The following is a 23851-nucleotide window of genomic DNA, read 5'->3' on the forward strand; positions in this document are numbered from 1 at the left end:
CACTAAAAGACGTTGGTTTCCATCCACATGGCGCTGAGCTCTGGTGATTGCAGCGTTCAAATGACAGCTAAAAGTAGAGACAAATTGCTAATATTTAATAATACGATGCCGGATCAGGGCTGTCTCGCTGCCTATTACCTTAATTTATGACAGGCTCAGAGACTTTTCAGTGATTTCAGCTGGTGTGGATAGAAATATTTAATTACAATGAGATCAACCCAGCAGAAATGCAAATACAGTCCAAACAGGTTTTTTTTTTTTAAATTCCGCTGCCTTTCATCTCTTTGATTTAAATGCCAGTGTGGCAACTAAGTGAAGCACACCAAATATGATCATGTCGTCTCTTTAAAAATGGTCCAGAGAAGAGCACCAAACTGCACATGAGAACAAAATACAGGAGCTTGACATTTCTTCATATGGAATTGCCACATGATGAAACCTGTCGCATTCTTTTGACAATGATGGTTTTCAAAATTTCAGGTAAATCACTTTACATCCGGAGGCTTTACAAAAAACTGAAGAACTCAGCCGAGCAACGCACAAAGATGAGATGTATTCGTTTGATTGAACCCAGCGTCGATGAGGATGCCATCCTTCGGACTCTTTTGAACGGCACCAAAAAGAAAAAACTCACAGTGTTCCATTTCGACATTACTTCATCAGTAATTCTACATTTTGTTATATTTTATGCCTGGTGTTAGTATTGTGTAAATTAATATTTCTACTGTTTTAAAAGGTAAAGAAAGGCATCCATGAATTTCTATTCAAGTTGTTGATTCTGCGTTACCTAATGGACTCGGAGGGTAACACCTGGAAATGCAGTGATGAAGATCTGTATGCCATAGAGTTTTTAGAAGAAACTGTCAAGCCAAGCAGAAATGTTTCAGCGCAGGTAAGAGGGATGACACCATACATGGTCATCTGAATGTAAAACCTTTCTTACCTTAAGGACTTTTCTTGTCTTAGACTAATACCTCAGTCAGCTCAATCACAGACGTGTTCCCAAGCATTATTTGCCGGGCACCAAAAGAGGTACTGATGCGCTTATCAGAGGAAGAAGATCCTGATGACAACCCGCTGATGGATGACGAAGTCTTCAAGAGTCCAGACTTCCAGCGACCATACCAGTATCTCAAACGATTCCATAACAACATTAGTCTTGATCGATTCACCTATTCGAACAAGATCACCGAAGGGTCGCATGCGGAATGTCTTCAGATGCTTCTCCTTGACTATGGCAATCTGGACCCATCCTGGGCAGAACTCAGAAACTTTACTTGGTTTCTAAACTTGCAGCTGATAGACTGCGAGACATCTGTTTTCTGTGATTACAATTTAACTGGAGACATCCTCAATGGATTTAAAAAATTTGTGGTGGGTTTTATGATTATCATGGCAAGGGACTTTGCAACACCCTCGCTAAGGATCTCTGACCAGAGCCCCGGCAGTCTACAAATGGGCCAGGCTCTGCAAGATATGGACCTGGGTCCTTTTTCATTCAGAAAGAGATGGGAAACGGAACCACATCCCTACATCTTCTTTAATGACGACCACTCTTCCATGACCTTTATTGGGTTTTATCTTAAACTCAATTCACAGAAGGAATATGATGCAATCGATCCAAGATCTGGAGAGATTATCAAGAAAAATGTTATGTCAAAGGCATTGTTTGAAGGCCTGCAGCACCAGGGCGTTCCTTTTAACATTGACTTCGATAGCCTACCCAGAAGTGAGAAAATACAGCGACTCTGCAATGTTCTTGGAATCAAAAAGCCCCTTGACCCAGATGAAACATATGAGCTTACGACTGACAACATGCTGAAGATGCTGGCAATTCACATGCGCTTCAGGTGTGGCATCCCTGTCATCATCATGGGAGAGACGGGATGTGGAAAGACAAGACTCATTAAATATCTTTGTGAGTTGCGCAGGAGCGGCGTTGTTGCTGAAAACATGAAACTGGTCAAAGTGCACGGAGGAACATCGTCAGAAATGATTTACGACAAAGTTAGACAAGCAGAAGCTATTGCTAAAAAGAACAAACAACACCACGGATTTGGCACTGTTCTCTTCTTGGATGAGGCCAATACCACAGAGGACATAAGTAGTATCAAAGAGGTACTTTGCGACAAGACAGTCAAGGGCGTCAGTTTGAAAGCAGACACTGGACTCCAGATCATTGCAGCATGTAACCCATACCGAAAGCACACCGATAAGATGATCAAAAGGCTGGAATCTGCCGGTCTTGGGTACAGAGTCCGGGCTGAGGAAACAGATGAAAAACTAGGCTCAGTTCCTCTCCGTCAGCTCGTCTACAGAGTTCAAGCATTGCCCCCAAGCATGATCCCTTTGGTATGGGACTTTGGCCAGTTAAATGATCAGACAGAGGAAATATATATTAAGCAGATCGTAAACAGAGTGGTTGAAAGCCTAGACATTCACCAGATACACTTCAAATGGATTACTCAGGCTCTTTCTACCTCACAGAGGTACATGCGAGGAAGGACTGATGAGTGTAGCTTTGTCAGCCTGAGGGATGTTGAACGTTGTCTGCAAGTTTTTTTTTGGTTTTATGACAACCACTCTTGTTTCTTTGCAGAACTTGAGAAATTTCACGGTGTTCAGGGGGAGCGAGATCCTGTAATGTGGTCTCTAATCATGGCCTTAAGCGTGTGCTACCATGCTTGCCTTGAACAAAAGGTTAAATACAGACAGTGTGTGAGCAAAAGTCTACCACCAGAGTACACTCCAGCAAAAATAAGGGAGGAAATCACACTTATGCAGGATTTACTCCTCGGTGGTGTGCCAATGCCCGACACAATTGCAAGAAATGCTGCCCTCAAAGAGAATGTTTTTATGATGGTTCTGTGCATTGAGCTGAGGATCCCTCTCTTCTTAGTGGGAAAACCTGGTACTTCAAAATCTCTGTCGAAAACCCTGGTGGCAGATGCAATGCAAGGCCAGGCCGCACACTCTGACCTCTACAAGATGTTTAAGCAGATTCATTTGGTGTCATTCCAGTGTAGCCCCCACTCGACACCAGAAGGCATCATCAATATATTCAGGCAATGCGGACGCTTTCAGGAAGGAAAGGATCTTGATGAGTACATTTCAGTCGTTGTCCTTGATGAGATTGGGTTGGCTGAAGACTCCCCAAAAATGCCACTTAAAACCCTTCACCCATTGCTGGAAGAAGGCTGCATTGACGATGAGCCACTGGAACATAAAAAGGTTGGATTCATTGGCATTTCCAACTGGGCATTAGACCCCGCAAAGATGAACAGAGGCATATTTGTTTCTCGGGGGGACCCTGATAAGAAAGAGCTGATTGAAAGCGCAGAAGGGATATGTTCATCTGATGTGATGGTTTTGGAGAAGGTCAGGGAATTGTTCCACTATTTTGCAGTCGCCTACATAAATATTGTCCATAACCAAGGCAAAGGATTTTTCGGCCTACGTGATTATTACAGCTTGATTAAGATGGTTTACACAGTGGCCAAAACGTTCCAACGGAAGCCCAACATTCAGGAGGTCACAAAGGCCATCTTGAGGAATTTCAGCGGCAAAAATGATATGGATGCAATGTCTGTTTTTAATGAACATTTTTGCATCGCATCTGACCTGGAGATCATCAGTCCTGTTGACTTTGTGAGAGAAAACATTCAGACAGTTGGGCAGGAGGAAGAATGTCGCTATTTGCTGATCCTTACCCGAAATTATGCCGCACTCCAGATCTTGCAGCAAATGTTTTTTTCAGAGATTGGTCAGCCCGAAATCATCTTTGGATCCAGCTTTCCAAAAGACCAGGAGTACACTCAAATCTGCCGCAGTATCAACAGAATCAAGATCTGCATGGAGACAGGCCAAACTGTTGTGCTTCTGAATTTACAGAACCTCTACGAAAGTCTCTATGATGCCCTAAACCAGTATTATGTCTACTTGGGAGGACAGAAGTATGTGGACCTCGGTCTCGGAACACACCGTGTCAAGTGTAGGGTCCACAACGACTTCCGGCTAATTGTCATCGAAGAAAGTGAAGTGGTTTATAAACAGTTCCCAATCCCTCTTATCAATAGACTGGAAAAACACTACCTGGACATCCACACCGTCATGACAACTGCACAGAAGAGGATGGTCGAGAAACTAACGGAATGGGTCAGGCGCTTTGTTTCAGTCAGGAATCATGTTGACACGTTTCAGAGTTACAAGTATAGTCCTTCAGATGTCTTCATTGGCTACCATGCAGACGCCTGTGCTTCTGTGATCCACCAAGTGATCAAGAAGAGTAAGGATGGGATTGAAATCTCTGACGATGAGCAGCGAGTTCTTCACGAAGCTAAACTTGTACTGCTCAAGTGTGCCACACCAGATTCAATGGTGCGGTTGGACTACACAGACCTTCCCAGTGGGGATACCGAAGAGCTTGCAAAGGTCTATTTTGAAGATCAGAACAACAGCTGCCTGGCTGACTTCATCGTGTCCCATACAAGACAGGAAGTTCATAGCGTTTCCTCCTTCACAGAGGTAACGTTACCATCCCAGCTCCTGACATCTAACACAGCTTTTAATCTTCTGAAGTCTCACTGACGTTCTTTTTAAACTACAGGTGACAACGTTCTCCAGACTTCTCACTGCACCGGACTTAGAGCCATTGGAGGGAATGTTCCAAAGTGTCGAGCTTCTTTCACTCCAGCAGTTTGACATGGAGCACTTCTTCTTGAAGGAAATTAGGTTTGTGGATCTAATCATCTAATATGATCACGGTTTAGGGATATATGATGCACACAGTAACCACAAAGTCATCCTGCTGTGTTAAATTCAAGGTAGACATTTGAATAGGCACAAGATCCCTGTTTGTGTTTGTCCACAAACTTGATTGCGGACATGCGTCATTTCCTAAGTAATTGGAGTTGGAGAACAGTTGATTTTTGACAGTACAACGTAATCATGGTATTGTACTGTATGTTGCAAGGATGAGTTGCATACTGTCAATCAGTGATTAAGGCAGTCCAAATGCTGTTTTTGCGTAGAAACTTCCTCACCGCTGACAGACACCTCATCCACGACCGACCCGACAACAAGGTCCTGATCATTCAGAGCGAATTCAAAGAGGCCACTCGTAGTGCCCATCTCATTGCATCTGCAAAGTAAGCATGCACACTTTTTGCCATGGTTTTTGTGGTTGTGAAATACTGAGCTCTGCTACCCTATCGTAGGTATTCAGCCATAAATGAAATCACCAAGATCACGCAAGAGGGCTTGGACTGCAGGGTGTTCGTCTACTTTATCACCAGGCTTCCAAGGATTCAAGGAGGAACTTGCTATGTTGGATTTCACGGCGGTATGACTACTTTATATTGCACTTCAGTTTTTTGGTTTTTGTTTTTAATATAAATAGCCAAAGAGTCATTTTAGAACATCTTAACATTGGCAGACCCCTGGACTTCAGTGCATATAGATGACCTCAGGCAGCCAACAGACATCGTTACAAGCATTAAAACTTTGCGAAACACAGCAATTTGCCAGCTGTTTGAAACAAAGAGAAGCGAACTGCAAGGTCAGGGGTATTTATTCATCATTTTATTGACTTCCAATATTTAGTGGCGCTAAACAAACAAAATCTTGTAACAGCTCTGGAGTCGGGTGAGGAGAGTGAGTCATGTGGCGCGAATGAGGAGGAAGCAGAGACAATAGAAGATGTGAGTATGGAGAGCTAATTTCGCAAACTTCTCTCTAACTAGTTCTTATCCTTTTCTTACAGCACAACACGAGGTGTGCTGTGCAATTTCGGTAGTGTTGTTTTGTATTTTAAGTCAGTCATAATTCAAAGCACCACTGAGGTCATTGATGCCCAGCCACTGTCAATGCACATTAATGTGCGCGATCACAAGTCATCCTCTCAGAAATGAGCAACTGTCAATTAATTTATTTACTATTACTTTAATTAATTTTTTTTTTTAGCACCAGTTCACAACAGATGTTATCTCAGGACCCCACGCGGGTCTAGAACCACACTCCTCCCTCATTGGGAACTCAACTGAACACCTCCATTAGCAAGCAAAATGCAACAGGTGGGAAGAAACCTCAAACAGCCCCCGAGATTCAGTGTGAGGTGCCGGTCTGCCTTGACCTTTTGAGTTGAGATACAGTAAGTGGTCGTGACAGGAACAAAATCCAGGAAGTGAGGAAAAACACGAGAAAAACAGAGAAGTTGAATAAGGGCATTCTTCCAGTCGATGCCATCAACGCAACAACGAGCTGGATGAAAAGGGCTTGATATGAACAGTTTATATGGGTTGCTTTTTCTCCACCACAATGTTGTCACGACGCAGTACCAAGATGACAGCACCATCGACACGACAGCACTGTTGCGAAGCTGTGTGCAGAGTGCAGTCGGCATGCTCAGGGAGCAGCAAGGCCGCACTGGCCGCGGCACTCAAAGACTCGAGACTCTTCTGATGCTCCTCAGCGACAGTGACCAGCTCACAGGTAGTATGCACTTGCTTTGTTATGGTCGCCCTGGTTGTCAACGGTGTCCTTCACACTCCCCTTACTCTTGGCAGGTGACTTCCTGCAAATTTTGAAGAAGCGTCTTTACGTAATTCTAGCGAGTGAAAGCAACTTTTCAGCTTCCATGAGGGATTGGGTCATCAAGGTGGCCTGTAATATTGGTGCATTACAAGAAGGGGGTACATTTTGGTGAGTGGCACCCCTTCACAACGTAACATTTGTGTTTGCCTCTAGAGGGCTTGATCATTTGAAGAGTTTGTTTTCAAAACGAGACGTAGGCATTTTTTTCAGATTTACAAAACTCGCGCCAAAAATTATCCAGCTCCGAATGGATAATTTTGGCGCGAGTTTCGTAAATCTGAAAAAAAAATGCCTATGTCTCCTTTTGAAAACAAACTCTTCATTTCTTTTTGGACATTTCAGCCACTCTTTGTGGAAGCGCATTCAGGCTGTGGTGACCCCCGTCTTGGCTCAAGTGGTTTCAGTCATTGACGCTGACCGAAATCTGGACATCTTGATTAGAGACGACTGCAGTCCCTCTTTGAAGAGGCTGTGGTTGCACATCTTTGCCAACGAAAACTTCCTGGAAATTCCACAGCCATCGCTTGAGTAGGTGGAAGCAATAATAGACAGCATAACCTCCAAAATAGGACACATCAGTGGTTTACCATTTCCCCTTCAGATCAATTGTGGTTCCAATAATTCAAATGATAAGCAGAGGCCTTTACCTGGTGTGGAGAAAATTTAAAGATGTACCATGCAAATGGTCACGATTTGAAACCGTTCCACGGTGTTTTAATAATGGCTTTTAGACCTGTTGACCTCAAAATACGCCAGAGGAGTGTAGATGAAAATTATGAGCACCCATGAGGGAGTACAGTGGTCCCCCGTTTATCACTGTGGATACATTTTAGCCCTACCTGAAATACGTGAAAGTCTACGATTTAGATTTTTTTTAAAAATTATTATTATTTAGGAAAATTTCACCTTCCCTACAGATCTTAAACATTTAAAACTGTGAATACACTTTTCAAAATAAATTGTAATCATACAGTATTTGACCACACCCCAAAAAAATTGCCAGCACAAAATGAAAGTGCAGTAATTGATAAGTGCTGTGTGTTGGGAATACTTCTAGACTGCAGTGTGGAGGATGCTCAGATATTTGTGATTCATTATTCAGGAATTCTGCAATTCGGGCTCTCCGTCTGACACTGGGGCTCACTACTCGAAGCCTTCGTAGAGCTTAAACCGACACCGTTTTCTGTCGATCCAAGAAGGCGTGATGCTACCGGTGGCCAATCAGCCGAAGAGAAGGAAAATATTGCAAGAACATCTTATTTCATCACCGTACTCTGAATACATGTTGGCTTCTTTTAGTCCATTTTAATCAGTTTGATGAGGGTTAGTTTGACATAAAAGCAGTAAAAGCTCCCCAGAAGTATCGCAGGGCGTCTACAATAGACAAGTAGATATGTTCCTCCAAAAATTTTTTGGAGATGTAGTGAGACTGTGGATACTTCAACTCCAATCAATTGGAGGAAGCACTTTTAAAAACATTTTAGGCACAGACACAGCATTTCTTATGCCACAGTGAGGGAATATGCAGCAGGTCAGCAAAATCAGATACTGCCCCAGCAACGGTGAGGAATCACGTTTATCCATTATTGAAATTTCCCCAAAAAATTTGAGAGCGAGAATCGAATGTTGACAGGTGACAGTATTTTATTTTGAACATGTGAGCCGTTTGGGGATATTCCACTCAAGTTTGAGCGACTTTCTTTCTGAAACAGCTCAGAGACGAGAACAATTCTTGTACGAAACTACTTAGCCCAAGGCAGGGACTTTACCTTCAGCATGCCTTTCAGTGGGAGGATCAAGGACTACTTAGAGGAGCTCTGGGTTCATGTGCTTCAAAATGAAGGTAATGGCCCGTGAGAGAGAGGTATATTTCTTGGTCATTTTACTGAATTAACCTAGGATTTGTCTTGTTAGGTGATACTCAACAAAGATTCCTAGAACACTTTTCCAAAATACCATTGGGACAGTACATAGAGAACGAATCTGCAGATACGCAGTACGAGTTCTTTCAGCTCTACCTACAGGATTTCCTCCTCTTGACTATGAATGTCACCCGTGAAGAGGACGCGCAGGTTGATGTCTTTACTATAGTGATCACATCTGTCATACAAGTGTGCCCATCCATGCATTCATTCGTGCTCTTCACATGCTTCAGCTCCTGGTTGTGGCTTTGAACAGCTGCGTCAATGAACTGCGCTCGCAGCTCGGTTTAACGGATGCAGTTCTGTCCCTCCCGTGGGTCCATGCTGCCTATCACGAGTACAAGAGCCGACTGCAGAACCTCTATAGAATGGTCTGCCTTGAACCGCAGGTGACTGCTGAACTCTTAAAGAGGCATCATTTCAGCGAGGGAGCTAAGTTGGTGAGTTTATACAGTATTTATTGCTGCGTATAGTGAACCGTTGCTCGTAATTCGTGATTCAATAAGTAGACTAGAATCAGTGACAAAGAAGAGCCTTGATTGAGTCCAACCCTCAGAAGCAGGACATTCCGGGGTCATCTTACACTGTTTGAAAAATACAAGGATAAGGGCGTTTTAAGGGAAAAGTTCTGTTTTAACGAAGAGGTTTGGGTTTAAATGAGTTTGCAAATTGTCCGTCACAAATCTGCGGGGTTTTAAATCGATTGCTATGTCTTCAAGGTGCTTGACGTGCACGCCACTCTTGCTTGCCTGGAGTACCTTGAACCCAGACGCTTGGAGACGGATGCCCAAAGACCAGCCTGGCTCAGACGGGTGAACAAGCTGAAGTTTCCAATTGAGTTGGTGTGCTCGGAGTACGGTGTGAGACAATATCAAGACAAGAGCAAGACCATTGTCGACAGCCTTCGGTAAGTCGAGGTGAAAAGAGAGGAGTTTATGAGCAAACGCGTTCATTTCTTTACTCTGACTGCTCAGCGATCGCTGGAACCGGATATTTTCTTTGTCCTTATTTGTGGAGCACTTTGAGACCCAACACAAGGAGATAGCAGATTTAACTATGGAGCACATGAAAGTATTCAACAAGGTTGGTGAGGGATTTGTCTCTATTTAATGGATAAAGTCAAGTGGCATAAAAAGAGAAATGAACTTTTCTTTTGTCAGGCTCTCGAGAACAATTCTGACCTTAAAAGTCTGGAGCCATTTGAAGCGATGATTCGCCTGCTAAAAAGTTGCAAAGATCAAGCTGTCCAAAGAATTTTCAGGTACGTTTTAATGATCTCTGTTCATATTTAGCGTCTCCTACGGTCTCAGGCGCTCTATTCTGTAACTGGTTTGTCTTTTTTTTTTTCTCCATCCAGATTCCGTTCGGTCCCTTGGTGCTTGCTATGTCATGGAGACCCACAAGATCCCATCAGCCTGCCCTGCGAGCACATTTTCTGTGTCTCGTGTATCAAAAAGTGCCTGGCTCCCTGTCAGATGTATGTCTGTCCAGACTGTAACCAGGTCGTTCCTGACGATATTAACCTGGTTCCCTCTGAGGACTTGAGGTTGGTGATGACGGAGCTTTTCTCAAAACATAATCAAATTCATTTCAGGTAGCTGTGTGACTGGAATTTCAAGTTCTAGGCTCAAGCCCTGTTCCACACGCATTTGTCAAGTCTTAATTTAAAAAAAAAAAAAAGGAAAAAAAAACTGTAAACAAAGTTCTACACTCCTCGTGCTTTCACCTTTGTCTCCAAGATAATCTATCTGCTGACACTCACGCCAGCTGACTATCCGAAGGGAAGATGCATTTTCCGGGTTTTTAACTGACGCGAATGAAAAATCAGGAAAGCTCTTTATATAAAATCTTTCACAGGGCCTACCCTGCATTCATCGTTGTACAATCTTCGCAGGGTGCGAGTTGAACAGCACGCTTTGTTCAGAAATCAGTGCAACGCTTTCTTCATCGACTTGGTGTCGAGTGTGTGCTTCAAGGACCACTCTCCTCCGTGCCCAGCTGTCATTCACCACTTGCTTTCCTTTCTGATGGTGGAAGCCAGCGCCGCTCCTATTCTCAGGGGTAGGACACCAACTTGCTTGTTCTGCGTGCATCCTTTTTAGGGGATTCCTCGGTCCAGATTCTTTAAACACTTTAACTGCGGTTTTTATATGAAGTGAACAGCTGATTGAAAAGTGTGAGAGACCTGATTATTATTATTATTATTATTATTATCTGAAGCATTGTTAGTTGGGTTGGTTGGTGTGTTTGTCGGTTGTTTTGACAAACACTGATTACGGCTACACGTTTAGTTTTGGTGGACATCAGAATAAATGAAAGTTTGCCGTGAATGAAACCGTCAACGGCAATAGGAAGGATTACTCTCTGAATGTTCTGAACTCCTGAACTTCTCTACATAAGATCAAATTGTTCTTTCACTGACAACAACTCGGTTGGCAGTGACTCAGCAGTGTCTGTGCAGTTTCCAGCCAATTAGGCCATGCATATGGCCGTGTTTGGTGCACCATACGATTCATCAACAATCAAATTCCAGAAAAATGCTCAATTCCCCGGTATTAACAAACTGACCCATCATTTATAAAGCCCATCCCTATTACACACGACCTTCTTTTCACTGCTATATTGGTTCCTAATGCGATGTTCTTATTTCAACAGCGGATGAACATATCAGAACAAAGGTGCTCTCTCCGTTTGATGACTCAGCGGATAAAAACCCAGTGGTTCGATCGGTTGTGCTCAAACTCTTGCTGAAGTACAGGTGAGGTGCCAGGGTGGCAAAACAATATTTGTTTGTATCATCAGGTATACACATAGCAATGACCAAAGTTTGGGAAATACAGTACATTGCAGCTGGAAACTCTTTTCCCCTGTGATGAATGACACACGTTACATCAACATTGAACACAACCAATTCCTTCGCTCGGTATTTCAAGCTTGAGGTCATTTCCTTGTTGGCTATCGTTACGTTTCACATCACGATCACGGAGTCCGTAGCTGGGCCCAACTCGCTGGTTGCCACACACATAAGGACTTGTAATCTGAAATATTGAACAGGTTTAACGTTTAACTGGAGTACGTATATGTGTTTACCCCAGTTAACCATGCCGCCAATTTCAATTCCTCACAGTTTTGACGATGTGAAAGATTACCTGCAGATGCACCTGCTGTCTGTGGAGTCCTGCCAAGTTTTAGAGGAAAGGGACAAAACCAAACTCTACTGCCTCTACCTAAAGTGCCTGCAGGTAGGCATTTGATCTGTTACACTTCAAGTTTCCGGTTGACGGAAATGAATTGATCATTGTTATGATCTGACATGATACTCAACGTAACTTTTTCAGCGTCATTATCTCATTCATCTTTATTTTGCCAAGTACACCCAAGGAATTTATCTCCGGTAGCTGGATACCGTAATTGCTCGAAAATCATGCGCAATTTTTTACAAAAATATTTTCAAAAAGTTAATAGAGCACATTATATTTAGGTATGGATGAAAACTAAAAAATACAATCACATTGTATAGTCGTGTAGAGGTACGTAGAGCGGTAAAAAAAAGGTATAGACATACATTTCGATATGATATTCGATGTCTTATGTTACAAATCTATATATATATATTACAGTAATGTGATCACCAACCTGAGCTTTATGACCCCCTCGGGGAGCTTCGCATTTTACGATCGTTAGCGTAGCATATTTGTTGCTCCTGCGCTAAAGATCAGAAGCGACTGCGTGTGAATTGTTTTTAACTTAAAGTAAGACAAAAAATGGCGACTACCACAATGTGTCATCGCTGATGCGTGGAACCCGGAAGCAGCGCGGCAGTCCAAAACAACGAGAGCCCAATGGCTTTAGGTGCGTATAAAAACAACATGAGCTCAAACTACGTTATAAGAGCGTAATGAGTACATTAAAAAAAAAAAAAAAACGGGAGAGCGCACACAATACGAATGCTTGCTTTTTTTGGGGGGGGCTTTTTTTTTAATGTGCCCATTACGGTCGTTTCTACGTAGTTTGAGCTGACGACGTTTTGATAGCCACTTCCAGGTTGTCCGGATAGAAGACGAAGCCAGAGTACTCTCAGCAAACCCATGTCCATTTCCTTATTTGATACGTATATGCAAATCCCGTAGCACACTGGCAAATAGCTCATCTCTTATCAATCCTGTTCTCGCATGCAGGACTCCATGTTTGAGAGTTTCCAGTTTAGGTCGGACTCTGACAAGCATGCGTGCATGCGCCGCGAAACGGACTTCCTGTTTGAGGTGCTGCAGTCGCTCAGTTTTTCGGAGGCACAGGAGGAGCTGGTCACAGTGGAGAATCTCCAGCAGGTGGCGAGATTGCGCATGAACTTGGACCTAGCGGCGGACATCATTGCCACTGGTGAGCCATTCTCGTCGATGAGGGACTGGTGCACGCTGTGCCATGTTTGACCAATGCCATTATGACAGAAATGCCACACGGAGAAAGTCCGAGTCAGAGCGGCAAGTTCTTGGAGAGTGTGATGAATTTGTGTTGCGGCAGTCGCAACAACTGGTATCGCGTCTACTTGGTTCGTAAAATAATCAGCCAACGCGGAGTGGATTTTGCTTCTGAACTTCTCACAATGGAGGACAAGCACTGGCTGTTTCCCGAAGAAGTTTTGAAAAAGGTCTGTTTTGCCGACATGATGGCAACTTTTCATGACAAAGAAAAAAAGGCTTTAAGTCAACGGTGGGCAAAGTATGGCCTGGGGCTGAAATGTGATCTGAAATACGTCATACTATTTGCATTATCAAGAGTTCTGTAATGTTTGTTGCATTCATTGCAGTTTTTTCTTTTCATCAACTTAGTTCATCAGAATCCATTTATTCATTTCTGATTCATTTATATTATTAATTATCATCCATCCATTATTTGAGCCGCTTCTCCTCACAATTGTCGCAGGAATGCCGGAATCTAACTCGGCCATCTTCGGCCAGGAGGCGGGGTACATCTTGAACTGGTTGCCAGCCAATTGCAGGCCACATCCAAACAATCCTTCCATCCTAAAATTCAAACCTATGGGCAATTTAGGGTCTTCACTTAACCTACCATATATATTTTTGGGATCTGGAAGGAAACCGGAGTTCCTGAACAAAACCCACACCAGCACCTGGAGAACATGCAAACTCCACACAATGGGGTCAGGGGTTTGAACCCCGGCCCTCCACAACTCTGAAGCAGACACTAACCAGTTGTTTACCGTCCTGCTTGCTCTTCATGTCTTTTGAGTAAGTGAGTCATTTGTGTACATTGTCGACTAACTTTACAATCTATTATTGTAAATACTTCCATTGTGAAATAAATTGATATATACCGTATAGTTAATGATTCATTTGATAAAACTAATTTTCAATGAATTGAAATTATAAATTAAAGTAAATAAAGAAAGCCATTTTACTTACCCTCGTCTTCGAATGGCCTTTTGCATCTGTTCCTTTCAAAAAAAAAAAAAAATCAAGTGGAGCCCCTGAGCACAAAAATTTGCCCACCCTCGCTGTAAGTCTTTTTTTTTTTGTTTTGTTTTGTTTTTATTTTCCCCCACAAGAATTCTTATATTTCATTTGATTTCTACCCAGATTGGGGAACCAATCATGGTTGACCAATATCTCGTGTATGGGGAGAGATACAGGCAAATCAGAGATGCATTCGCCAAAGCAATGTCAGAGGGCCAAATGGACTCCCTGGATGAGATTTGTCAGGTAGTGTTCTTTCTCTTTCCTTTGGTGTTTCCAATTGAATCTTTTCAATTTGCTTTCACTTTCACCTTCTAGGAGTGCACAACTTCGCCACAGAGGGCAACGCTTTACCTGCTCTTGGCACTGCACAGAGAAGTAACCACCCTCTTCAGAAACAGCAGTTTAGTTTTGGGCCAAAATACAAAGGTAGATTCCCACACGAGCAGAAAAGCAAGTATCAGATCGGGTGTGAGGGGTTTTTTTTGTGTCTTTCCATGTTTGCCCCTTCCAGCAATTCAATGCCCTGCTGAATTTCATCAACACTTCCCAAGTGCTTGCTGACCCAAAGGTCAAGGCATTTGCTCATAGCCTGGTAACCAACCAACCGGGGTCTTTGGAGGTCACTCCAGCAACGTCCGGGGACTCTTGTGCGTCCGTGGCGTTGGCCGTTCACCTGGCCGCGGTCTTGCTTTGCGCAGACCAAAGGATTTTTGCACCTCTGCAACATCTAGCGATGGAACCCGCAACCATGCAGGTACAGTGAAACCTATTACTAAAGGTTTGTGTATTCCAAAAAATGGCACAGACATACATACGCATGGCAACAAATGCGGCAGTTGATCAGTCACATTGGGTGGGCTTTGGTACGGAAATATGGTTCCAATTGATTTTATGTGATTTTTTTTTTACTTTGCTCAGTTCTTTAGAGTTCTGATTTTCAATACTCCTCCCCAGGACGCATCCAATATCGGGTCTTCGAGTGATTCCTGCTTGTGTAAACATTTTTGAAATGAAAAAAAATAATACAAGCGCTGTGTGGGTGTTCAGGTCGTGGATATTTGAACATTACGGTATCAAAACATCACAATTGTTCTCTAAACAGATGAGCAATAAACAATTAAGGATAAAGAAGAAGAAAATAGTAAGTGGCAAAAATGTCCTTTCGAATGAGCAACTATATGGGGGGGGGGGTTGCCCAGTTCAACGACAATACCCTTGAAAGTTGTGCAGATGCAGGAGCACAAAATTTACAGTATCAGGACTGTTGCAAAATTGAGTTTGAAATGGGATTCGAGTGGGTTTTTTTTTTTTTTTTTTTTAATGGAAATTCATGGCTTCCTCTGTTAACATCAGGCTGCCTTCTTGCCTACGATGCCACAAGACAGGTTAGCAGAGGCTCAGCAAGCGCTGGACAATTCAGGACTGACGTGGTACAGTAAGTCAAATAAAAAGCATAACATTGATTGAAAAACAAAACAAATGGGTTTGAAGAGATGGAAGACATGTAAACTTTCTCGTCTTTGTGTTCTCAGCCTGTCCAAATGGTCATCCCTGCTTGGTCGGAGAGGTTTGTTTTTATTTTCTTCTATATATGTATATCCCTGCGTTTGTATTTTCATTCAGTCTCCCCCCCCCCCCCCCCCCCATCTAGTGTGGCAAACCTACGGAAAAAAAGCTTTGCATTGACTGTCAAGCCCCCATCGGTGGGGAACGTCATGTCCCTGTGGCGGGTTTCAATCGTCTTGGGAGACAGTAAGTGACCGACTCTTCGAGAATGACGGCACACCTCCAGGATGTGATTTTGCCTTCATTTATGGCCCAATTTTTAAAATGTCCCTGTCTTTTCAACCTCGTGAGAGCAAAAGATTGCTTCATGTAATTGAAAACACATATTGGAGGATGCACAAAGCACATTTGTACACTATTTCAGAACAGATTTGGCCATAGGTGAAATTAATTAATTGCAGTGGATCGAGAGATAGCAGGTTTATCCCTACGTATTATCCCAAAATGTTTATTTTTGCAAATAAGTATTTTCGGGATTCGTCGTGTGCCCTTGCTGATGTGCTCTGCTTCTACAAACAACGTGGCCTGAACGAAGTGTCGAACTATTTTGCAAAAGCTGCGATTGTTGCCAAATTAGTGACTCGATTGAAATATTTATTCATATTTGGTGAATTTTGCAAATTCATTGAGTCAAAAAGGATTTTTGCGGGGTAATCTCCCTGATTGCCCAGCGTGAAGTTATCACGTTTGTCCTCTATCGGTACGTTTTATTTATCTATTCATTTACAGTGGTAGCTCGGTTTTCGAACGTCTCTGTTTTCGTACAAATCAATTTCGAATAAAAATTTCGAGGTGTTTTTTGCCTCTGTTTTCAAACGGCAACAACAAAACCCGGAAATAAGCGAACGCGCGCGGACACACCAGCTGACCTACGACGCGCTCTTTTGTAAATTCCCACCCGGCGAAAAAAAACCCGGAAATAGCCGAACCCGCGTGGCCAGACCAGCTGGCCCACCCGCGAGGCGCTTTGTTATTGTCAATTAGAACGAAGCCCCGTTAAAAAACAAAACGGAAATAACATAACTCCCGCGGCGGTTGATTCGGTTTTCAAACAGATCGGTTCTCAAACCGCCTTCTGGAACGGATTGTGGTCGAGAACCGAGGCACCACTGTATTTACTTTGAGGTTCTTCGGCAGTGTATCATAATTTGTGACAATGGCATTTCTCTGAATCTCTAAAATGAAGGTGTGACAGAAATGACAGCGCAGTTATCGTTCATTATTGTTTTCAGTGCCGATCGCACTCAGACAGGCCACATCCTGGGCGACCCCAGTCGAAGGGACAATGCCGATATGATGGACACCAAGCACCTGTCCCCTGTTCCTTTCACACTCCTCCGTATGCTGACTCACTTAGCCATGCTGATCGGCGCCTCCGACCACTCGCAGGTGTCGTCCTTCGACCTTTGCAGCACGACCGCATCTGTTTCGCGGAAGGCGACATTCTGGTGATCTTTGGTTGTTCTTGTATTGACAGAACATCGCTTCAATCATCAACCCTCCAGTCCCTCAGCCAGGTCCATTTCTACTGGCTCATCTGAAAAAGGACAAGGAGCATCTTGGGAGATGCCTGGGCAAAGGGACAGATGACACCGTCGGAGCTGTTCACCTGCTCATCAGTGGCCTCCTTGAACTCCAGCACCCGCAAAGATGTAAGATCGCTGAGTCGGTTCATTGTCCGCTGTTGAGTACTTTGATTCTGATTCTCGGAACAGCTGAGGGCTGGTTACACACGTCAGAAGTTTTCAAATCTCAAGTGATTAACTATTGCAGACAATACACATACAGATAAAGACTTGGGCATTTCATAGTTTTGATCGCACGATGTGGGGTGTGTTCTGATAATCTCGACACAGAACACCACACCCGCAGAGATCCTGTTACCGAGCCGATCTAGAATCCAGCCCGTGACCAAATGTGATTTGAAATCTCTCTGACAATGCTTTCAGCCGACTCCTGGGTGCTTTCCAACAATGTGAGGAGAAATGATTGGGAGATGCAAATGAGCCTCACCATCACACCCAAACTGAAGGTGGCGTACTCGTGGCTGACTAAGTAAGGTGTAAGCTGCATGAGCAGTACCGGTGCTAAATTCTGCCACCTCTGCAGCACTTGGACAACCAGTTGAAGGAAATGAACGCATGCATCCAGACGGACTCTCAAAACTCCAACAATCCAATCTTGTGGCTGCTGAGTGACAATCCAGCTTTCTTCATGGTCTCCCTTCGCAACAATCCCTGCCTCCATAATTCTGCGATGTGGAGCTGCAGGGAGCAAGTGTCTCTGCTGCACCTTACCCACATGGTGGAGCTGAACGATGGCAAAGACACGCTGCCTGTACTGTGGAGATTTCTCAACAAGGTCGGTCAACGGAATCCTGGCCTATCGTTCTTGGTATCAAGGATACTAACGGTTGGCATGTGGTTTTATGCCGTTCGTCAGCTAGCATTAGCAGCTGCCAGCTGAGATGGGCGTTCATCGCATTTGTGCTTTTGTTATATTATCTGATGGATTTGCTGCTCGATTTGCTCCTGATTTCAATTTCAAGCTAACGGTCGGGTTAACCCCTTTTTCACATCCATGTCGAATGCTATTGAAACTGCAAACCTTTGACAATGAATATCAATGATATGAACCTCTTTTGGAGGGATTTAACAGTGAGCGCTCAATCATTTCCACTGTCAGGAAGCAGAGCTGCGACTGGTGAGGCACCTGCCTGACGTCGTCAGCCTCCAGAAAGGGCTGATCAAGCAGTTTTTAAACGTCGCCGAATCTTCATGCGGCACCATCGCCGAGTTCCTCAGCAGCCTGACAGGTGCGAAAACAGCGGCTCCGCTCACAGCGACGGAGCCCTCCTGCTGCACCGCGCCGCGCTCATCCCAGTTGGGACTTTGTAGATCTTGTGGCTCATTTGGGGTCCTTCTAGTTGTTTTCTTTTTTTAATTATGCCAATGACATTATACATACCTTGGTTGGGTTTTGGGTTTTAATGATTAATTATAATTTCTCCATTAGTTGTGGAATGTTTCTATTGTTTTAATGGGGTGGGGGTGGGGGGGGGACTAGGCAAATTTAGAAATTGCAGCTGCTTTTTTTGGGGAGGTATTTTTATGTTTTGACATTTTTTTCGCTCCAATTATTACTGATGCAGACCAGTTTTTCTCAATCTTTGTCAAGCATATTATTTGATTAAAAATAATAGAAAGAGGGGCACACCACCAACCCCAAAAGTGAAAATTTTAGTTCATATCATAACCTCTACGTGATTGTTAAACACGTCACTATATATTGCTTGCCTAGTAACTTGAACAAAGGTACATTTGTCTTCAGAACCATCAAGTGGAAGTGGGTCATTCCTTGTGGCTCGTCTGCCCTGAAGATCCCTCACAATGCAGTCGTTGGGAATCCCTTTTATCTTTGACCTCTCTGTGTAGGTTTGTCAAGAACCTGGTTCGGGAAACACATTGACACCTTCTTGACGACCTGGAATCAACTCCGATCTTCTTTGGCCATCTACGGTAAATCCGAACCCCTCCTTGTAACCGCGACAATCGCCACCGCGTGACCCGACTCTCGCTGAATTGTCGCTCAGACGAAATCAAAGTGCCCGCCGAGTTCTGCCAACGGGACCTGGGCACCGACACGGACCTAAAGGTTCTGTTGCCCCAGCGTCATGGACCCGGTTTGTGCTCGACCGCCCTGGTCAGTTATCTTATCCGCCTGCACAATGACATGATCAAATGTGTGGAGAGTCACACGGGCGAGAAAACCAGGTGAGGGCGCTCTTTACTCACTTTTGCAAGCATGAACATTCTAGTTTCTGCACAACACTATGTTTAAAAGTCCCGATTTTTTTTGTTTTAAAGATGAGATAAGATAAGAGGGTAATGTGTATAAACTTGGTATCCGGCGAGGAAAATAATCCTACCAGGACAGGAGTGAAGACTGAGTTTCTCCTCCCCCAGCTACGAAGTTAGCCCTGTAGATTTGACTGACCTGCACGTGATCCACTACGAGCTGGAGAGGGATCTGATGCCCCTGGTCCTCGGCAACACCCAGTACAGCATCCAGAGGGGCCAGGAGACCCTTCACGAATACGATTTGCCCAGGATCCAGAAGCAGATTGTCTCCCGCTTCATCCTGGGAAAGCCAATCATCCACCTCAATGTGAGAGCAGAGCCTACTTTTTTCTTTTGAAATTAGCGGAGAACCCTCAAAATGTCTGCATCAATTCCCGAATAGTTGATATATAGCGATTGGCCGGCAAGCAGTTCAGGGTGTAACCTGCCCCCTGCCCGATGACAGCTGGGATTGGCTCCAGCACTCCCTCTGCCCTCGTCAGGATAAGCGGCACACAAAAGGGATGGATGGATATATATGTATATATCAATGCATTTTACACAAAACCAGTGCAGTATAGTAAAGCCCCCCTAAATTGGATGAATTTACAGTAGAGCCTCTGTTCTCGAGCACAATCCGTTCCAGAAGGCGGTTCGAAAACCGATTTGTTCGAAAACCGAATCAACTGTCACGCAAGTTATGTTATTTCCATTTTTTTTTTTCGGGCGTTCGTTCGATTTGACAATAACAAAGCGTGGCGTGGGTGGGTCAGCTGGTCAGGCCGCGTGCGTTCTGTTATTTCCGGGTTTTGTTGGGGGTGTTCGAGTGCCGATTTTCCTACGAAAACAGAAAGGGGAAAAAAATCTCGAAATTTTCATTAAAAAAACAACTTTTTCGAGAACCGAGGCTGTACTCTACATGCAGATTTTTGGGGGGTCGGAATATATCCCCTTATATTGCGGCATTTTGCTCCAAATCTCCTGCTTATTAGCATAGTGTGCTTTTGCTTTTTTGAGACGATATATTAAAAAGAAAAATTCTAAAGGGAATCATTTTGAGCTTCAGTTATTTGTGGATTTTTGCTATTTCCGGTCAGGTGCAGTCCCTTTTCCTACCCGCAAACGGCAGCGAGCGGCCGACCGTATGGCATCCTCAAACAATAACCATCTAGTAGAAGAAACTTTAAATCTCCCGCCTGCCGCTAAACGTCGTTGACATTGATTCAAGCGAAACTGGATAATTTAATAATGCAGTGGAGGCAGAAAAATTGATAAAAACTGCTTTTGCGCCGACACACCTCATTTTCCATCATGTCTCCTCCACTCCAGGGCATCCCGACACTTGTGAACAGACCAGACCGCAACTATGATGTCATCCTGAAGGACATTAAAGAAAAAGTCATCCAAGTGAGTTCCGCCGCCATCCGGGAGGCACGACACGAACGTCTCGACGGTGGCCGAGCGTTGACGAGCTGTGTGGCAACAGGAGTCTCTGGTGACCCAGACCATGCTGGCGGTGGCCGTGGAGCTGCACAACTTCAGCGAGGCGTGCGAGGCCCTGTCCGCTTTGGAGGTGGCCTTGGGCTTCGTGGCCATGGATGGGGGAGACCCTCACATGCAGCTGTCCACCTACCTGAAGGACAAGCTGCAGATGGGAAGCCAGATATCAGACTCTGTCCTCAAGGTCGCTGCTACTTTTGATTGGTTCTTGCCCATTTGCTCACTTCCTTTCCGGACCGAGTGGCACCAGCTCGGTCGTGCTTCCAATCATGTCCGCAATTTGTGCACTACAGGTTCTGAGTTGGTGCTGTTTGAAGCATTGTGTGGTCCTGTGGCAGCTGCTGACAGCTCTGAAATCAGAAATGATGCTGAAGCTTAACGGGGTAATGTTTTTGTATATTGGTGAAGCAAAAGAGTGCATTAATCTCCCACTGTATGCAGGGAATCGGGCCAGCGGCCGGCTGTGAATATCGAAAAACCGCGAGGAATTATATTCATAACTGCCCAGAGAAATAGCTTAAACCTGCGTTTCTTAAACACTTACAAACCCAGGTTGCACCTCACTATAGTGGTTTTGGAGTTTGCTTTTATGTAAGCATTTATTTGAATCTGTCAAAATAGAAATGACATTTTATTTCTTTTTTTTGGGTCATGAATAACAAGAAGATTTGTTTTTTAATATTACAATATTTTGATCGATATTAGACCGAGAAGTGGACCTTTGCTCACAAAAAAAAAAAAGATTCTTTGCGACTGCTTAGTCACTACACTTGTCCCCGAGTTGCAATCTTTGGGTCAGTTTCCAAATACGGCCGTCGAATCGTCCGTGTCGACGCAAAACTTGAATTCTGCTCTTCACCGCTTCCCCCGCAGGATCCTTTTGAAAAAGTCTGTGAGGAGTACAAGCAGCCCCTGGGCGATGAAGAGCGCCACCTGTTGACGACTTTCTGCTCCGGCTGCAGCGTGGACACGCTCGTGCTGGAGCTGCACGAGTTGCTGGTGTTGGAGTTTAAGAATCCCTCGGCACCAGATGAGCTCAAACCCGAATGGAGGTACTTTAATCGCCTTTGCCAGAGCATAAGGTTACGCTCGCATTTTTTTTTTTTCCACACAACTTTTATTGAGACACGGCAAATATTTTAAGTTCGGAAAACCTCACCCCAGAACACCAAATGAAAATATATATTTGTGATTGTGTTTGAAATTCCCTCGATCAAAAACGCAAACCCTAAATGTTAAACTATAATCCTTAAATATTGATGACTTTGCGCAGCACACCTGACGAAGTCGCACAACTGGCCAATTTGCTAAAGGCCCCGTCACACCATGACGTTCTGGTCAACGTTCTCTGAACATTTCAATCGTTCTCTTTTTCAGCGTTCTCAAATGAGGATGACACATCGTGGCGTGTGATTCACGTGTGTCTAACGCACGAGAAGCGTTTAACAGCGACCAAATAAGATACCCCTAAAAACCATTAGCGTGTGCTAACGTGTCACTGGCGCGCGACGAGCCATTAGAGACGAGCGTGTTGAGCGTGTGACTAACGGGTGGATAACGACAGAATAGCGTTTTGCTGGCGTGTTAATTTTTACAGTGGAACGGGAACGAAAACGTTGGAAATTTCATAGTCACTTCAGTTGTTCTCGTGAGTTTGAACAGTCAGCATCATGCCGCCTAGACGAAAAAAAGGTGGGGTGCGGATTTCAGCGACTAGCGCTGCAAGTAAGAATGCAAAGCCTCTTTCACTAGCAATGTCTTTGGAGGAAAAAGAACACCAGGAGGAAGAGCACGTCTGAGAAGTAACCCACCATGTGACACCCCCTGGAGACCCTACACCATGAAAACCCCAGTGATGACGGTCCGACGGTAACAACCAAGTAACGCTAGAGTAACGACTGACTTAACGATAGCCAAACGCGTGCAACGCTCGGCGAACGTGAGTAAAACGTTCCACGAACGTTCTTGTACGTTCTGCAGCGTTTAAAATGAAACGTTGATGACCGCTGGCCTCGGTGAGAACTTTTGTGCATGTTCAAAACTTTTTTTTTTTTCCCGGACCGGCGTTCTCCGTCGATTCCCAGCGATCATTGACGTTCACTAGCGTTCAAACAATGGTTCTTCTGGCGCTATTTCCTCAAACGCTATAGAAAGCTGACCAGAACGTTATGGTGTGACGGGGCCTGAAGGCAACACTGGTTGGGAATGACCGGTATAAATTTCGTATTTTGGTTACCAGCGACTATGCTTAAAAGTGTTGTTTTGCTCGCGAGCGGTGTCCCACTTCTTCACTTGATGTGTTTGTGTCTTCTAAGCCTGATTTGGAAACTGGACCCTTCCGGGGAGGACAAGTACCCCGACTTCCCGCCTGCCATCACCCTTTCTCACTGTGTGGAAACCTGGAAGTTTATCAACGGCATCAGGCAAGATCGTATTCGAAGGCAAACTGGATAACGGGGGAGCCTTTTGTGCCATTTAAAAAAAAAAAAAAAAAAAAAAATCCAATATTGCCTTGTTGTTATCAGCGGTAACCTTCAACAAAGTCCCCCCCCCAAAAAATAAATCTCCTGCACCATACATGGAGAAAATGACTGGAAGGATGACTCCATTGGTTCCCCCGTAGGGAACAAGTACTGCACTGCTTAATATATCCATACTAATACTTTGCTTACATGCTTTCATGTCTCGTTATTGCCTTCAGGGAACATAATCAGTTATTATACGAATAAAACTTTTCAATATTCACATGGTTGTGTTTTATCATTTGGTAAAGGTCTACTGTCATCCCTATAAACATTCTAAAATAGATATTGAAATGAAAAATGCATATAAGATTATTCAGTTCAATGCCCACACGAAAAAACAAATATGAGCGGAGAGCGCGTCACCCGTGCGCAAAGTTGCGGAAGTGTCATCCGACAACATCCAAGTGGTCGCCATACTGGCTGCATTTACT

At 44.1% G+C, this 23851-nt stretch overlaps 1 protein-coding gene across 4 annotated transcripts in view; it reads left to right on the forward strand.

Moving 5' to 3' along the window:
* The window catches only part of rnf213a (ring finger protein 213a), a 39001-nt gene extending 15361 nt beyond the window's left edge, over window positions 1–23640 (forward strand). For 3 of the 4 annotated variants that reach the window (XM_061847179.1, XM_061847177.1, XM_061847178.1), the window contains exons 26-67: window positions 481–662; window positions 737–892; window positions 967–4524; window positions 4607–4731; window positions 5031–5147; window positions 5217–5341; window positions 5435–5557; window positions 5632–5699; window positions 6333–6489; window positions 6564–6699; window positions 6934–7119; window positions 8304–8434; window positions 8506–8663; window positions 8747–8953; window positions 9233–9420; window positions 9488–9596; window positions 9674–9774; window positions 9871–10059; window positions 10408–10574; window positions 11169–11271; window positions 11641–11755; window positions 12692–12893; window positions 12962–13161; window positions 14111–14233; window positions 14306–14416; window positions 14502–14744; window positions 15344–15425; window positions 15523–15557; window positions 15642–15742; window positions 16789–16945; window positions 17034–17208; window positions 17506–17588; window positions 17666–17917; window positions 18242–18371; window positions 18991–19074; window positions 19149–19329; window positions 19522–19723; window positions 20725–20802; window positions 20882–21079; window positions 21189–21278; window positions 21769–21947; window positions 23211–23640. In XM_061847179.1, the coding sequence (XP_061703163.1) occupies window positions 481–662; window positions 737–892; window positions 967–4524; window positions 4607–4731; window positions 5031–5147; window positions 5217–5341; window positions 5435–5557; window positions 5632–5699; window positions 6333–6489; window positions 6564–6699; window positions 6934–7119; window positions 8304–8434; window positions 8506–8663; window positions 8747–8953; window positions 9233–9420; window positions 9488–9596; window positions 9674–9774; window positions 9871–10059; window positions 10408–10574; window positions 11169–11271; window positions 11641–11755; window positions 12692–12893; window positions 12962–13161; window positions 14111–14233; window positions 14306–14416; window positions 14502–14744; window positions 15344–15425; window positions 15523–15557; window positions 15642–15742; window positions 16789–16945; window positions 17034–17208; window positions 17506–17588; window positions 17666–17917; window positions 18242–18371; window positions 18991–19074; window positions 19149–19329; window positions 19522–19723; window positions 20725–20802; window positions 20882–21079; window positions 21189–21278; window positions 21769–21947; window positions 23211–23349 (9446 nt within the window). In that variant the 3' untranslated portion in view covers window positions 23350–23640. Of the gene's footprint in view, window positions 1–480; window positions 663–736; window positions 893–966; window positions 4525–4606; window positions 4732–5030; window positions 5148–5216; window positions 5342–5434; window positions 5558–5631; window positions 5700–6332; window positions 6490–6563; window positions 6700–6933; window positions 7120–8303; window positions 8435–8505; window positions 8664–8746; window positions 8954–9232; window positions 9421–9487; window positions 9597–9673; window positions 9775–9870; window positions 10060–10407; window positions 10575–11168; window positions 11272–11640; window positions 11756–12691; window positions 12894–12961; window positions 13162–14110; window positions 14234–14305; window positions 14417–14501; window positions 14745–15343; window positions 15426–15522; window positions 15558–15641; window positions 15743–16788; window positions 16946–17033; window positions 17209–17505; window positions 17589–17665; window positions 17918–18241; window positions 18372–18990; window positions 19075–19148; window positions 19330–19521; window positions 19724–20724; window positions 20803–20881; window positions 21080–21188; window positions 21279–21768; window positions 21948–23210 lie in introns of those variants that run through there. The other variant, XR_009798937.1, reaches the window with a different exon arrangement.
* Window positions 23641–23851: the final 211 nt, after the last annotated feature.

The sequence above is a fragment of the Syngnathoides biaculeatus genome, chromosome 16, assembly GCF_019802595.1.
Source record: "Syngnathoides biaculeatus isolate LvHL_M chromosome 16, ASM1980259v1, whole genome shotgun sequence".
Taxonomy (NCBI): Eukaryota; Metazoa; Chordata; class Actinopteri; order Syngnathiformes; family Syngnathidae; genus Syngnathoides; species Syngnathoides biaculeatus.